Source organism: Lissotriton helveticus, chromosome 4_1 (genome assembly GCF_964261635.1).
Source record: "Lissotriton helveticus chromosome 4_1, aLisHel1.1, whole genome shotgun sequence".
Classification (NCBI taxonomy): Eukaryota; Metazoa; Chordata; class Amphibia; order Caudata; family Salamandridae; genus Lissotriton; species Lissotriton helveticus.
The window spans coordinates 1,062,047,031-1,062,061,919 of NC_136063.1; the positions used below are offsets into that span (position 1 = coordinate 1,062,047,031).

General features: G+C 48.8%; 1 protein-coding gene across 2 annotated transcripts in view; it reads right to left on the reverse strand.

Moving 5' to 3' along the window:
- TRIO (trio Rho guanine nucleotide exchange factor) overlaps window positions 1-14,889 on the reverse strand; it is a 4,034,553-nt gene that overhangs the window by 851,335 nt on the left and 3,168,329 nt on the right. For both annotated transcript variants that reach the window (XM_078687660.1, XM_078687659.1), the window contains exon 51: window positions 10,520-10,547. In XM_078687660.1, the coding sequence (XP_078543786.1) occupies window positions 10,520-10,547 (28 nt within the window). The remainder of the gene's footprint in view (window positions 1-10,519; window positions 10,548-14,889) is intronic.

Genomic DNA, 14,889 nt, shown 5'->3' on the forward strand with positions numbered 1-14,889 from the left:
TCAGGCGTCGTCGGCCCGGCTTGCTTGAATCCTGATGGTGCAATGAGCAAGGGACTCACATCTGAGTATACCCTTCCACGCTTATGGTGGACAAAATGATTCAGAAAAGGGGGTGGTGATGAACAGAGTGCCTGAATTAAGCAGACCACTCTTACCCAGTCCAAAGATCAGGGCTTGATCCAACACCGTTTTTTAGCTCACTGCACCATCCCAGCTCAGAACTTGGCTATATGCAAATTAGTCTGTTCCTGTCCCAGTGCATGATGGGAACAGGGCAAACCAAACTACCAAGCCAATTCTTGTACTGGGAAGGAAACAAGCTTCCGGGGACCGGTTTCTGCCATTTCAGGCGTCGTCGGCCCGGCTTGCTTGAATCCTGATGGTGCAATGAGCAAGGGACTCACATCTGAGTATACCCTTCCACGCTTATGGTGGACAAAATGATTCAGAAAAGGGGGTGGTGATGAACAGAGTGCCTGAATTAAGCAGACCACTCTTACCCAGTCCAAAGATCAGGGCTTGATCCAACACCGTTTTTTAGCTCACTGCACCATCCCAGCTCAGAACTTGGCTATATGCAAATTAGTCTGTTCCTGTCCCAGTGCATGATGGGAACAGGGCAAACCAAACTACCAAGCCAATTCTTGTACTGGGAAGGAAACAAGCTTCCGGGGACCGGTTTCTGCCATTTCAGGCGTCGTCGGCCCGGCTTGCTTGAATCCTGATGGTGCAATGAGCAAGGGACTCACATCTGAGTATACCCTTCCACGCTTATGGTGGACAAAATGATTCAGAAAAGGGGGTGGTGATGAACAGAGTGCCTGAATTAAGCAGACCACTCTTACCCAGTCCAAAGATCAGGGCTTGATCCAACACCGTTTTTTAGCTCACTGCACCATCCCAGCTCAGAACTTGGCTATATGCAAATTAGTCTGTTCCTGTCCCAGTGCATGATGGGAACAGGGCAAACCAAACTACCAAGCCAATTCTTGTACTGGGAAGGAAACAAGCTTCCGGGGACCGGTTTCTGCCATTTCAGGCATCGTCGGCCCGGCTTGCTTGAATCCTGATGGTGCAATGAGCAAGGGACTCACATCTGAGTATACCCTTCCACGCTTATGGTGGACAAAATGATTCAGAAAAGGGGGTGGTGATGAACAGAGTGCCTGAATTAAGCAGACCACTCTTACCCAGTCCAAAGATCAGGGCTTGATCCAACACCGTTTTTTAGCTCACTGCACCATCCCAGCTCAGAACTTGGCTATATGCAAATTAGTCTGTTCCTGTCCCAGTGCATGATGGGAACAGGGCAAACCAAACTACCAAGCCAATTCTTGTACTGGGAAGGAAACAAGCTTCCGGGGACCGGTTTCTGCCATTTCTGCCATTTCAGGCGTCGTCGGCCCGGCTTGCTTGAATCCTGATGGTGCAATGAGCAAGGGACTCACATCTGAGTATACCCTTCCACGCTTATGGTGGACAAAATGATTCAGAAAAGGGGGTGGTGATCGTTTTTGGCCACTATAGGTGTGGCAGGGTATACTCAGACATGAGTCCCTTTCTCACTGCTCCATCAGGATTCAAGCAAGCCGGGCCGAAGAGGCTGAAATGCCAGAAACCGGTCCCCGGTAGCTTGTCTCCTTTCTGGTGAAGAATTGGCTTGGTAGTTTGGTCTGCCCTGTTCCCATGATGCACTGGGCCAGGGACAGACTAATTTGCATATAGCCAGGTTCTGAGCTGGGATGGGGCAGTGAGATAAATAACGGTGATGGATCAAGCCCTGATCTTTGGACTGGGTAAGAGTGGTCTGCTTAATTCAGACACTCTGTTCATCACCACCCCCTTTTCTGCATCGTTTTTGGCCACTATAGGTGTGGCAGGGTATACTCAGACATGAGTCCCTTTCTCACTGCTCCATCAGGATTCAAGCAAGCCGGGCCGAAGAGGCTGAAATGCCAGAAACCGGTCCCCGGTAGCTTGTCTCCTTTCTGGTGAAGAATTGGCTTGGTAGTTTGGTCTGCCCTGTTCCCATGATGCACTGGGCCAGGGACAGACTAATTTGCATATAGCCAGGTTCTGAGCTGGGATGGGGCAGTGAGATAAATAACGGTGATGGATCAAGCCCTGATCTTTGGACTGGGTAAGAGTGGTCTGCTTAATTCAGACACTCTGTTCATCACCACCCCCTTTTCTGCATCGTTTTTGGCCACTATAGGTGTGGCAGGGTATACTCAGACATGAGTCCCTTTCTCACTGCTCCATCAGGATTCAAGCAAGCCGGGCCGAAGAGGCTGAAATGCCAGAAACCGGTCCCCGGTAGCTTGTCTCCTTTCTGGTGAAGAATTGGCTTGGTAGTTTGGTCTGCCCTGTTCCCATGATGCACTGGGCCAGGGACAGACTAATTTGCATATAGCCAGGTTCTGAGCTGGGATGGGGCAGTGAGATAAATAACGGTGATGGATCAAGCCCTGATCTTTGGACTGGGTAAGAGTGGTCTGCTTAATTCAGACTCTCTGTTCATCACCACCCCCTTTTCTGCATTATTGTGCAGGAACAGCAACGCAAATTTCTGGATGTTAAAAAGAAATTGCGTGCGTTACAAATTGATTATGCACTACTGTATCCAGCGAAGCTCAGGGTGACTCATCAGGCGAAACAACATTTTTTCCTAAATCCTCAGCAGGTGGAAGATTTCCTAAAAAAACTGAGGCGTGAGCGAGATGGACGCCAAAGAGACGACGATGTAGGCGATGAAGAGGATCAAAATCTACCTGACGAACAGTGAGACAATGTCCCGGCAGTTTGGAAGTCGTTCCGATGTTGGAGGGATCCTTTACGAGGTCCACGGAGGGGTCCCGGCGGAGCATTGACACTGTGACTGATCGAGTATACCATGGACGGGTATTGGACAATGGGTGGTAATGTATGCCAGGCACCATCCCCTCCCCTCGTAAGGCCCTAAGAGGGTGGTTCAGGACGTAGGGCGAGGAGCAGGGGGTGGCAATTTGTGTACTTCTAATGTCCCTGAGAGGGAATACCCCATACACAATGTTGTTTGCACTGCGGCTGTTGGGTTGTTTGCTGACAGAGGAGGGAGGGGGGAGGGATGGAGACGCTGGCAAGTTGGGGATGCTTCAGTGGGTGGGGGGAGGATCGGGAATTTACCTGATGATGATGTTAGTATTCTATGTTGCCAGAGTCTTGCTTGATGGAGCTAGGTCTGCACTGAATGTAGATGTTTACAGGGGGAGGAGGTGCAGTCTGCCCTCTTATCCCAATCGTTCGGTGGCACTAGGGTTGGGGGTAAGGGGGGATTGGCTGACATAGCTGGAGTCTGTCAGCAGGTGTGGAAGTACAAGCAGGCTGTGCTAACCTTAATTTTTGTAAGACGGAATGTGGTTTGTGAGAGTGTTGATGTTCGTATTGGGAGGGGATGGGTGAGGGGCGGTGGAGAATGCATGACATGGTTGGGGACTGTCGGTGGGTGAGGGGGGAATGGGGGGCGGTTACAGTACAGTGTGGTTGCGAGTGCGATTCAGAATTCATTGTAAGCTATGTTGCGGTACAGCGGGGCTGAGGTCTAGCCACAAAGGTGAAGCTCTTGGCAAAGTACTTACCACGGATTATGGCTGATACAGGGTTGAGTAAAGTATCAATATTGTCCTGGAATGTGCGAGGCCTCAATGACGCCAGGAAGGGTAGGAATGTGATTGCTTATTTAGACAGGCACAATGTGCAAATAGCCTTATTGCAGGAAACGCATCTACACCCGCGCTCTGAACCCAACTTTGCAAGTAAGTGGGCGGAGATTAGGAAGTTTTCATCATATTCATCTTATGCAAAAGGGACTGCTGTGCTCATCAAGAAATCACTCAACTTGCATTTGTTAGGGGAGATCTTGGACCCTCAAGGACGCTATGTGATATTGTGGGGTAGATTGGGTACTGATACGGTTGTAATAGTGAGTTGCTATGCACCTAATGTAGATACCCCGGAATTCTTCACGACACTTTGGGGGCATCTGATGGGAGTGGGAGCTACTCATATTGTCTGGGGAGGGGATTTTAATGTTGCATTAGTTCCTGGAATGGATAGGTCGGATGGCTGTGGTCAGTACAACAGACAGGCTAGGGAAGTACTACTGGGCATAATAGAGGAAGCTGGGTTAGTTGATAGTTGGTGGTTTGTTTACCCTGGGCATAGGGAGGGGACCCATTTTACAACACATGCCAATACTTGTGCTCGGCTTGATTATTGCTTTATGTCCCGAGGATTGACCACAGGTATAGGAGAGTGGCACAACTGTCGAGGACGTACTCGGATCATTGCCCAGTGTTGCTGCAGTTGGCTATGCCGGGACATGACAAACTACGGCCCCCATGGAGACTTTTCCCCTCAGTATTACTGGATACGGTTTTCAATACGGAGTTGGGAGAAGAAATAGAGGCATTCTTCCCCAGAAACAAGGGATCGGTAAACAGTGTGGAAGTGGTGTGGGAGGCGTTTAAAGTCACGATGCGAGGTTTTTGAATATCCAAGAGCTGCGGGGTTTTGAGAGACATCAGAAGAACATTAGGGAAGTTAGACAGAGAATTGAAAGAGCTGGAAATTGAGATGGCGAGGGGTGGAGACCCAGACGTACATAAGCACTTTAGGGATAAGCTTTCAGAGTATGAGGAAGAGGCAGCTAGAGAAGTTAGATATATGGGGAAACACTGGACAGCACGCAGATACTGCGAAGGGGACCGACCGGGTAAAGTGCTGGCAGCACTCACAAGGAAACCGCGGTTCAGTACTAATGTACTGGAGATTGTCACACCAGAGGGTACGCGCTGTCAGGATACACAGAGGATACAGGAGGAATTCTTGACGCACTATGGGAGGCTGTATACCTCACACCAGACTGACGACATAGACTTAGGGAGTTTCCTAGATGATATCGCGTTGTGTTGGTTAAGTGATGTCCACAGGTTGTTCCTTGGTGCTCCACTCGAATTGGACGAGATAAGGGAGGCGATTATGTCGCTAACTAACGGTAAGGCGGCGGGACTAGATGGACTGCCTGCCGAATTCTTTAAATGTTACATAGATATTATGGCACCAGTCCTAAAGGAAGTCTTTGAGGAGTCTTTGGAAGTTGGGGAGTTGCCGGGATCGATGAGGGAGGTAGTGATCACTTCCCTGTTGAAACCAGGCAAAGACCCGGTGGACACTGATTCATATCGGCCGCTGTCTCTTATCAATTGTGACGCAAAAATACTTGCTAAGGTCCTAGCAACACGTCTATCGTTGATTATGACTAAGATAGTACTGCCAGACCAGGCTGGCTTTGTACCTGGACGGGCCACAACTCATAATCTTCGTACGCTGTTCTCTCTAATCCCTACTATAGCCCCCGAGATCCCAGTTGCTGCCATATTTCTTGACGCTAAGAAAGCGTTCGATTCCGTGGAATGGAAGTACCTTTTTGCTATATTGCATAGGATGGGGTTCCCCAAAATATTTGTTGAAAGGATAGAACTGCTTTACACCAAGCCAGTTGCGAGAGTGCTGATTAATGGAGTGCTGTCACCTCAGATGCCCATAACGAGAGGCACCAGGCAGGGGTGCCCTCTCTCCCCATTGCTATTTGCTATAGCAATAGAACCACTAGCATGCCGCATTCGTCAATTACATAGGGGTAGTGCTTTCAATTGTTTCCAGCGCCAGATAGGGGTATCATTATATGCGGACGATATTACATTGTATGTCAAAGATCCGCAACTCAACCTTAACCCAATTCTGCGTGAGTTCATAGTCTTTGGAGGGATATCGGGCGTGCTAATTACCTGGAATTTTTTTTTTTAAATCCGCTTACGTGTGCAGTTACAAAATTCCAGTTGGACTACCCACTCAAATTGTGCGACACTGATCTACGCTATTTGGGTATTGTTATATCCCTAAATAAGGAGGAGACACTTAGACTTAATTATGGTGTTGCCATTACTAAGCTGGCCGACAATGTCTCACGATGGAAGTCGCTGCCTCTGTCTATTGGCGGGTAGAGCGTCACTCATAAAAAAGGTGGTGCTGCCTCGCTTTCTTTATCTATTTCAAAATATCCCTTATTATCCTGGTGCATAATTTTTTATTAGGCTACGATCGGAACTCCTTCGACTATTTTGGGGGGGTAAACAACCACGGGTACGGTGGTCAATTCTGACTCAGCCCTACGAGAAGGGAGGCTTTGATGTGCCAGATTTCGAGATCTATTACATAAGTGCTCAGGCGCAATATGTGTACCATTGGATGAATCCTACACCTTTTATGCCACAACTGGCGGCAGAGGATTGGATCGCACGTCCTCTTCCTCTCAGTGGGATGATTCAGGGTATGGTGGAAGTTATAGAAACACCAGCCACCACGGTGACATGCACGGTCGATGCGTGGCGTAGATTGGCGAAGGTCCTTCAAACTCCGCTATTGTATTCCCCTGTAATGCCACTCACATACCACCCCGACTATCGCTACTGCAGGAGACTGGGTTTCAACTAATGTGTAGACGTAATAAGGTTGCCACGTGGGGTGACTTGTTCCTCAACGGGCAATTTCGCACTAGGGAGCAGCTGTTTCAGGGACTGCAACCAACCCCCCTAGAGGTATTTTATTACATCAGATTGCGTCAGGGGCTGAAGGAAGTGCTGATGCAATTTCCGAACGAACCGGAGGTAGTGTTACCGCTGCATGCTATGTTGCTATCGGATGGCCGCCACCTTGTTTCTAGATTGTATAATAATATCAGACTACAGCGTGTGGGGCTGGACAGTGCAACGCGTCAGTTGTGGAGTTTGGATATAGGCAAGGAAATTACTGAAGATCAATGTAACTATTGTTGTACTGTCACAGCCAATATATCTTCTAGTTGTAGGCTCAAAATCATACACTACAAGTTCTTACAAAGATTCTATTACACACCGGTTCGGAAGCTGAGATTCCAGTTGGCAGATGATGATTGATGTGACAGATGCCATGCGGAGAGGGCGGGATTCATCCATCTGGCATGGGAGTGTCCGGGGGTGTTTGACTACTGGTCTCAGGTGCATGAAGCATTACAGATCATGACAGAGGGGATAGTCGATAGGGACCCACTAGTAATGTTGTTGGGATATACACTGAATATACCTAAGCCCATTAGAAGATTTGTGGACACTGCTCTACTGCTTGCAAAGCGGAGGGTTGCATGCCGTTGGGGTAGGGTTAGAGCCCCGAAGTTTAAAGAATGGTTAGATGATGTAATCTACTGTCAGGATCAACACAATATTTATGCTGACTTACTACCTGTCCGGAATAAGCCGAAAGATATCTGGGGTCCTCTGCAGATGTATCTGATGAGCAACACAGCACCACATGAAGGATCAGAGGATGTCAGCCAAGGTCTTGGGTTATAGGTAAAACACTCTCATGATTCTGTCTCCTGGCGCTGATGAAGGCACGCCACTAATTCTCTTTACTGCATAATGTTATATGATACTACAGATGTAAAGACCATGTATTTAAGGATGCTATTCAACTTCATCTGTAATATTAGTTTAGTTGCCCTGAGATGTCAAATGTATGACTTCATATGGCCTTTATCTAGCTGCGGCGAGAAAGGGCACACACGTATTTTCAATGTGATCGGATCTTTAGCCTCGGACAATGTACCCATTAACCTGTCAAATGAATGTATCTGGTATGATTGTAATCACTGTAACTGTGTTTGTTACTTAAAAACTGATAAATAAAGGATTTAAAAGAAAAAAGTACCCATAATTCAAGACTGGCTGAAACATCTAACTGGTATTATTCGTAGGCAATTAATACGGATATGCATACACTATTATCCACAAGGAAACAAGGAGACTCTATTCAATTGTAACATGTGCTCATGGCATCATTTTTATAAACCATTTGAGGGAAAGTTGAAAAGGTAAAAAGGGAGTAATTTACAGTTGTAACAGCACTGTAATACATGAAGAAAAGCAATTATTGCAACCCAAATTGCACGTGGTGCTCGTGGTTTGTGAGTGAAAACCAGCAGTAGCAACTCAGGTAACAATGTGAACAGCGTGGGCGTCGCAAAGTGGTTAGTGTAGAATTATATACAGTGAACAATTGGCACAGGATGGTTCCGGATTACTTCAGGAGTACATTTTGACTTGAATACAATTTTAGTGTTCGTGAACCATTCTATGTGGAGCGCCTATGGCTACAAGAGCTTTTAGGGCCGCTCCCGCAAAGACTTCGGATTCATGGCCCAGCAGCCAGAGCACAACTTTGGCTCGTGGTCACGCTCCAGGCATCAGAGGCTGACACGGTGGGGGTCCGTAACTGACATCAGGCGCTTGCAGGCCTCGCACAGCTTGGACCCAGTCTATTGATGGCACATTCCTCATACACCAGGAGTTGAACGACCCAAAAAGAATTTTAAAGAGTCGAGAAAAAACTCAGTCAAAAAATGACTAAAGGGGTAGCTCTCTCCGGATCTGCGCAAGGCCGGCGCGGAAAAAGAAAGAACTGACGTCAGCACGTAGGGACGGCGTCTAAGTAGACACTGTGAAGTCATTAAGGCGACCACAACGCCAACAACGGACGTAAAAACGAACTACGCCACCTACCAACATGCAGCGGTACTGCTAAAAAAAAAATCTCCGGATCCAGTCTGACGCCTGGGGGTAATTCTAAAGGTAAGGAATCTATAAGTACAGTCTCTTTCAGATACTGCATTATCTCCCCCAGCATACTTGTGTATGTTATTTGTTACCTATTTTCTGTGTATGGTTATTTTCTATCATGGCTGACCATCAATATACTGAAAAACAATCTGTTTGATTATGCCATCGGTCAACTACTGGTTAATTTTGCCTGAAGTTCTCCAAGCTTTACTCTGTACAGCACTCTAAAACCCGGTGCAGTGCAGGCTTACTTTGGTTCCAGAGGTCTAAGAACACAGACCGTACTTATCATAGGGACCACTATGTTTTACCCTAATAGTTGCTCAACTGAAAGCAGAGTGGTTTGATGGTCTGGAAATATTAGACACCCTTGTGATCTCCCAATCCTGAAGAAGCAAGATATATATACTTGGTGCAGGACATAGTTTGCAGACTTTTGAGCCCTAAGACCTGAGTCGGCGAAGTTTTAAGTGGTCATATTGAAGGTGTGATGTGCACTGGACTCAGGCTCAGCACTGCTTATGCTCACATTGCAAACGAAGTTTGCAGCAATATAAGAGACAATGGTGTGTGATCTCACCTCACCTAATCAGGTACCACAGGTTTCAGGGGGGCAACAAGAAAAGCCATTGTGCAAGCTGCAATGTTTGAGGTGTACCTAGAAAACCTACGCAAGAAAACACCATCTTGTGAGAACATACATGAGGTCAGAGGGTTAAACAATGCACCTACATACATCTCTCATACATGTCATTAACATAATGAAGGAAAAAGACCCAATTATGGTGATTCTGAAGACTCTTAGAGGGGGAATTGAAATCGCCTTGGATCTTGAGTCTGTCCACACAGACACATGTAAAAAAAGGCCTGTTACCTTGGTCTATAATCCTGCTTTCACCAGCCCAAGTACTGTGTTTTTTGCAATGTTCACCCCGAGTGGGCTGGGTATGCTCAGACGTGAGTCCCAGGCTCTCCACACCACTGGAGTCAAGCTATCCAGGCTGATGGTCAGAAACTGGTCCTTGGATGCTTGATTCCGGTCTGGGAAAGACATGGCTTGGTAGTTCGGACTGGACTGTTCCCATGAGGCACAGGGTCAGAGCTGATTTGCATATAGCCAGTGTCTAACGCAGGGTGGTGTGGAGTGCAAAAAAACGATGGATTTAGGCCCAGTTCCTTGTACTGGGGTGAATGTATGACATTGTTCTACATTCTGTCCATCATCTGTGTTTTTTTGCAATTTTTACCAGCCCAAGTACAGCCATGAGTGTAATTCACAGCCAGTGCTATTCCCAGAGCACCTCAATTCCCTTCCTCGTCTTCCAGAATTATCCCCAAGCTTCCGCAATGTTGTTATTTCCTAAAATTCTGCAATGTTTTCTGTCTTTCCGCTTAGAAAACCAAATTAACTCCCCAGTGAGACGGTAAACCAGTCCCTGGTCGTTAAGCACTCAACATGCTCAGAGCAGGACCACTAAAGTAAACTAAATTAAGCGAATAGATTTGCATCACACAAGAAGACATGGAGCATAGGGAAGGTAAACCAAGTGTATTTGTGTAGAAATCAAAATCATTTGAAAAGTTCAAAGAGAAGGTAAAAGGCATTCAGAAGAACAGATCATGAAAACACAATGAAGCTTTTTGTGAATAAACGGAGCGGTAGGTATGATGGACTTGCATTCTTGAAACACAACAAGTCATTAGAACAGAAAATTTACAGCATCATGAATACAAGTAATATGAAGCCAAGATTTTTAAAATTATATGTAAGTCAAGTAGATTAAATGTTGATTTTTTACTAAGTAACAAGGGAAATGATTACTTACCATCATAAATATAATAAGGATTTAGAAGCTATAAAAAAGAAGCAATAAATAAAATAAGTTTCAATTGTGCAAGCAGTTTTAACCATCATGACAGAACATGAATATAACAGAATGATTGAAGCACAAGTTACTACTTGTGTAACAATAAATCCGTAAGAGAAATTAGTTAGTGATAGATTCCTTACCTTAGCATATCCTCAGGCGTCAGAATGGATCCAGAAATTTCTTCGTCAGCAGTATCCCTGTGCATCGGTAGGTGGCATAGTGCGGCTCCGTGTCTGTCGCTGGCGTCGTAAGCGCCGAGTTGACATCACGGAGACTACTTAGGTGCCACCCATGCGCGCGGACGTCAGTTCTGTACACGACTTTCCGCGCCAGGAACGCAGAGCCATGCAAGAAACGACCACTGGTGTCATGAAACTAGGGCCCTGAAAGGGATGACCTTAACCATAGAAATCAGTTCTCAGAACGGGGAGGCTTGGTGGAGCGGTAAGGAATCTATCACTAACTAATGTCAAGTAGTAACTTATGCATCCGAAAGAGACATGTTAGTGATAGATTCCTTACCTTAGAATAGATACCCCAGCAATACCAACCCTGGTGGTGGGTCTGCGAACAAGATTACACCAGAAAGTCATGGAGAACAGAACGGCCAAAGAAGCCGTCTCTCTGGACTTGACTGTCAAGGCAGTAATGCTTGGTAAACATGTGCAGTGAAGCCCACGTAGCTGCCTGACAAATGTCCTGCAAGGGAAAGCCGCGTCCCATGGCAGTAGTGGCTGCCGTCGCACTGGTAGAATGGACACGCAACCCCACAGGAGGATCCTTCTTAGCCAATGAGTGACATGCTTTGATGCACAGAACGACCCATCGAGAGATGGTCGGTCTGTGCACGGCCCGACCTTTTTTGGCGCCCACGTAGCCAACAAAGAGCTGGCCATCCACCCAGAACTGTTGTGTGCGCTTCAGATAGAACGACAGCGCACGTTTTGGGTCCATACGGTGGAGCCTCTCTTCCTCTTTTGAAGGAGGCGGAAAGAAGGTGGGCAAAGTGATGGTCAGCCCAATGTGGAAGGTCGTGACACCCTTTAACAGGTAAGAAAGGGTCCTTAAAACCACCTTGTCCGGATGAACTGAAAGGAAAGGAGGTTTAGAAGAAAGAGCCTGGAGCTCACTCACTCTTCTGGCAGAGGTGATAGCTACCAGGAAAGCCGTCTTTAGAGTGAGGTGACTTAAAGGACAGTTAAGAAGGGGCTCAAAGGATGCGCACATCAGATAAGTCAAGACAACATTTAAGTCCCACTGAGGCATTATGAAAGGCACAGGAGGAAACGTGTGTGTAATGCCTTTAGGAAAACGGTTATCAACCGGGGACTTACAAAGAGAAGGCTGACCTGGAAGCCGTAGAAACTTGGATATGGCCGAAAGATAATCTTTGATATTGCCCAGAGCAGAGCCCTGCTGGGCCAAGGATAGAAGGAACAGAAGGACTTCAGAAAGAGGGGCAGTGAAGGGATCCGCAGTCTTTGCTGTGCACCATGCCACAAATTTATTCAACCTGCAGGCGCATACCGTCTTAGTGGAGGGACACCTGGCTGCCAGAATGGCATCACAGACTTTGGGAGGAAGATCGAAAGCTGTCAACTGTCACCGCACAATCTCCACGCATGGAGGTGGAGGCTGGACAGGTTCAGGTGGAGGACCATCCCCTGCTGCTGTGACAGAAGATTCTCCCGAAGAGGCAGTCGGATCGGGGGATCGATCGCCATGCTGAGTAGCTCGGGATACCAGTATCTTCATGCCCAATCCGGAGCCAAAAGGATGACTTGGGCCTGGTAGCGCCAAATCGTCTTCAGTACTCTGGGCGGAAGTGGTGTAGGCAGAAATGCGTACAACAGACCGCAACTCCCCTCACGATGAAAAGCGTCGCCAAGCGAGTGCAGCCTTGGAAATTCCAACGCGCAGAACTGATGACATTGCGCGTTCTCTTCGGTGGCAAATAAATCTAACCAAGGCTCTCCCCACTGCTAAAAGAGACTTTGCGCCGCGTCCGAGTTCAGACGTCATTCGTGATCCATCAAGCACCGGTGGCTGAGTTTGTCCGCTCTGGCGTTCAGATAACCTACCAGGTGTTGAACCACCAAGGTAATGCCTTGATGTTCCAGCCATGTCCAGAGACGCAGAGCCTCCTGACATAGGGTCCACGACCCCACCCGCCCAGTTTGTTGCAATACCATATGGCGGTGGTGTTGTCCGTGAACACCTGCACTACACTTCCCCGGGCAGAGGGAATTAATGCCTTCAGTGCAAGTTGGATCTCCCAAAGCTCCAAAAGATTGATATGGAAACGGGACTCTGCGGTAGACCAGAGACCTCTGATCTCCGCCTCTCCCAAGCGGCCTCCCCATCCCAGGAGGGACGCATCCGTCACCACAGTGGGCTCCGGTTGGGGAAGGGAGAGGGATCTGCCATTGACCCAATCGCGATTCATGAGCCACCACTGCAATTGTCGTGCAGTGCCCTCTGAGATCTGGACATGATCGGACAGGTTGCCCTGCTGCTGTGCCAACTGGATCTTCAGGTCCCACTGCAGAGCCTGCATATGCAATCTGGCATGTGGCACCAGTAGGATGCAGGAGGCCATCAGGCCCAGGAGCCGGAGGGTCATCCTGACTGAAACCCGGGATAGAGGCTGAAAGATCGGAATCATAGCTTGAATATCCCAGATTCGATGCTCAGGAGGATAAACCCGAAACTGCGTTGTATTCAGAACCGCTCCGATGAAGGGGGACTTCTGAGAGGGACTCAGGTGTGACTCCGACACGTTGATGGAAAACCCCAGCAAATGCAGGAGGTGGGCCGTAGTCTGAAGGTGGGTGATAACTTTCTGGGGCTAGCCCGCCTTCAACAACCAGTCATCGCGGTAGGGGAAGACTGACACCCCTGCCCTACGCAAATGAGCTGCGACCACTGCCATCACTTTGGTGAACACCCGAGGGGCACTTGTAAGGCCGAAGGGGAGCACGGCAAACTGAAAATGCCAAACTGCTCCAGCTTTTTTGATTCCTTATCCGGCAGGCAGTAAGGAACGCACTTTGGGAAGTGGAAGCCTGAATGACCAGGCTCTCCGGAGTCGGATGATTTGTCAGAAAGGCCGGGTCACCAGGTGCTGGCTGATGAGACCTGGCCACGTTCTTATCCACAGGAACCCCTGTGGCTGGCCTAGACCAGGTGCTCATCAAAACATCCGTCAAGGCCTCATTAAACGGGAGCAGAGGTTCCATAGAACTTGCCGCAGGCTGAATCACCTCAGTAAGGAGGTTGGTCTTGTGAGTGACCGTAGGCAGATCAAGGTCAAGGGCCTCTGCTGCTCAACAGAGCACCACAGTATATGTGGCGCCATCCTCCATGATCGCGGGAGGAGACATAAAACCGGGCTCGGAAGAGAGGTCAAGGCCACCTGTGTCTACCGAGTCCTCCGCCCACTCATGTTCATACTCGCACTACCGGGCAAGAGGGTCCTCCGACCCCTCCCAGTCATCCCTCTCCTCCACAGCCCGTGGTACAGGTGGCATCGGTGGGGGAGGGACAGGGGAAAACAAATACTCCAATGGCGCCGGGAACGGCCCCGATTTGGCTCCATGTCCCAATTAGGGTCCCAAGCCAGAGCAAAATTGCCTGGAAATTTGGGCAAGGGTGGAGGCGGAATGAACGGAACCCATGGCGGCACCGGAGCTGCCGGCAGAGGACCCTGTGGTGCCGGGGCCGGAGGAGGACCTTGCGGTGCCAGAGCCGCCGGCAGAGTCAGTGGCAAGCAAGGGGCCTCAAAAGGGACCGCGGGGCCCTAGGCCTGAAAAGGCGGTCCATGGTGGCAATTAACTCTTGCACCTGGGCCAGATTCGCCGACGAATCCAGATAAGGTGGGTAGGCTGCGGGACTCTCAGGCTCCAACGGAGCCATGGGGGATGAATCCCTGGCCCCCTCGTCCGCGTCCAGAGACCAACGGGGGACGTCGGAGAGCGAACACGCTTCTTCGACTTTTTCTTGTGACGTCCCTTACCCGATTGCGAGGGTGAAGACTTTGACCCCGAGGAGCGATGGTGATGTCTCCACGGTCGGTCTCTCGAGCCACCCCTGGACCTCGAATGGCGAGGAGACAAGTACCTGGCTTCAGCAGCTTTCTGGACCGCTACCACAAAGCCTTCGGAGTCATGGCCAGACAGTCGGAACATGACCGGGAGGCATGGTCGCGCTCCAGACAGTAGAGACAGACGCCATGGGGGTAGGCCACCGACATTGTACGGCGACAGGCCCCGCAGGACTTAAATCCAGACATCCCTACTTGGCACCAGGAGTCAAAGGCTCAAAAG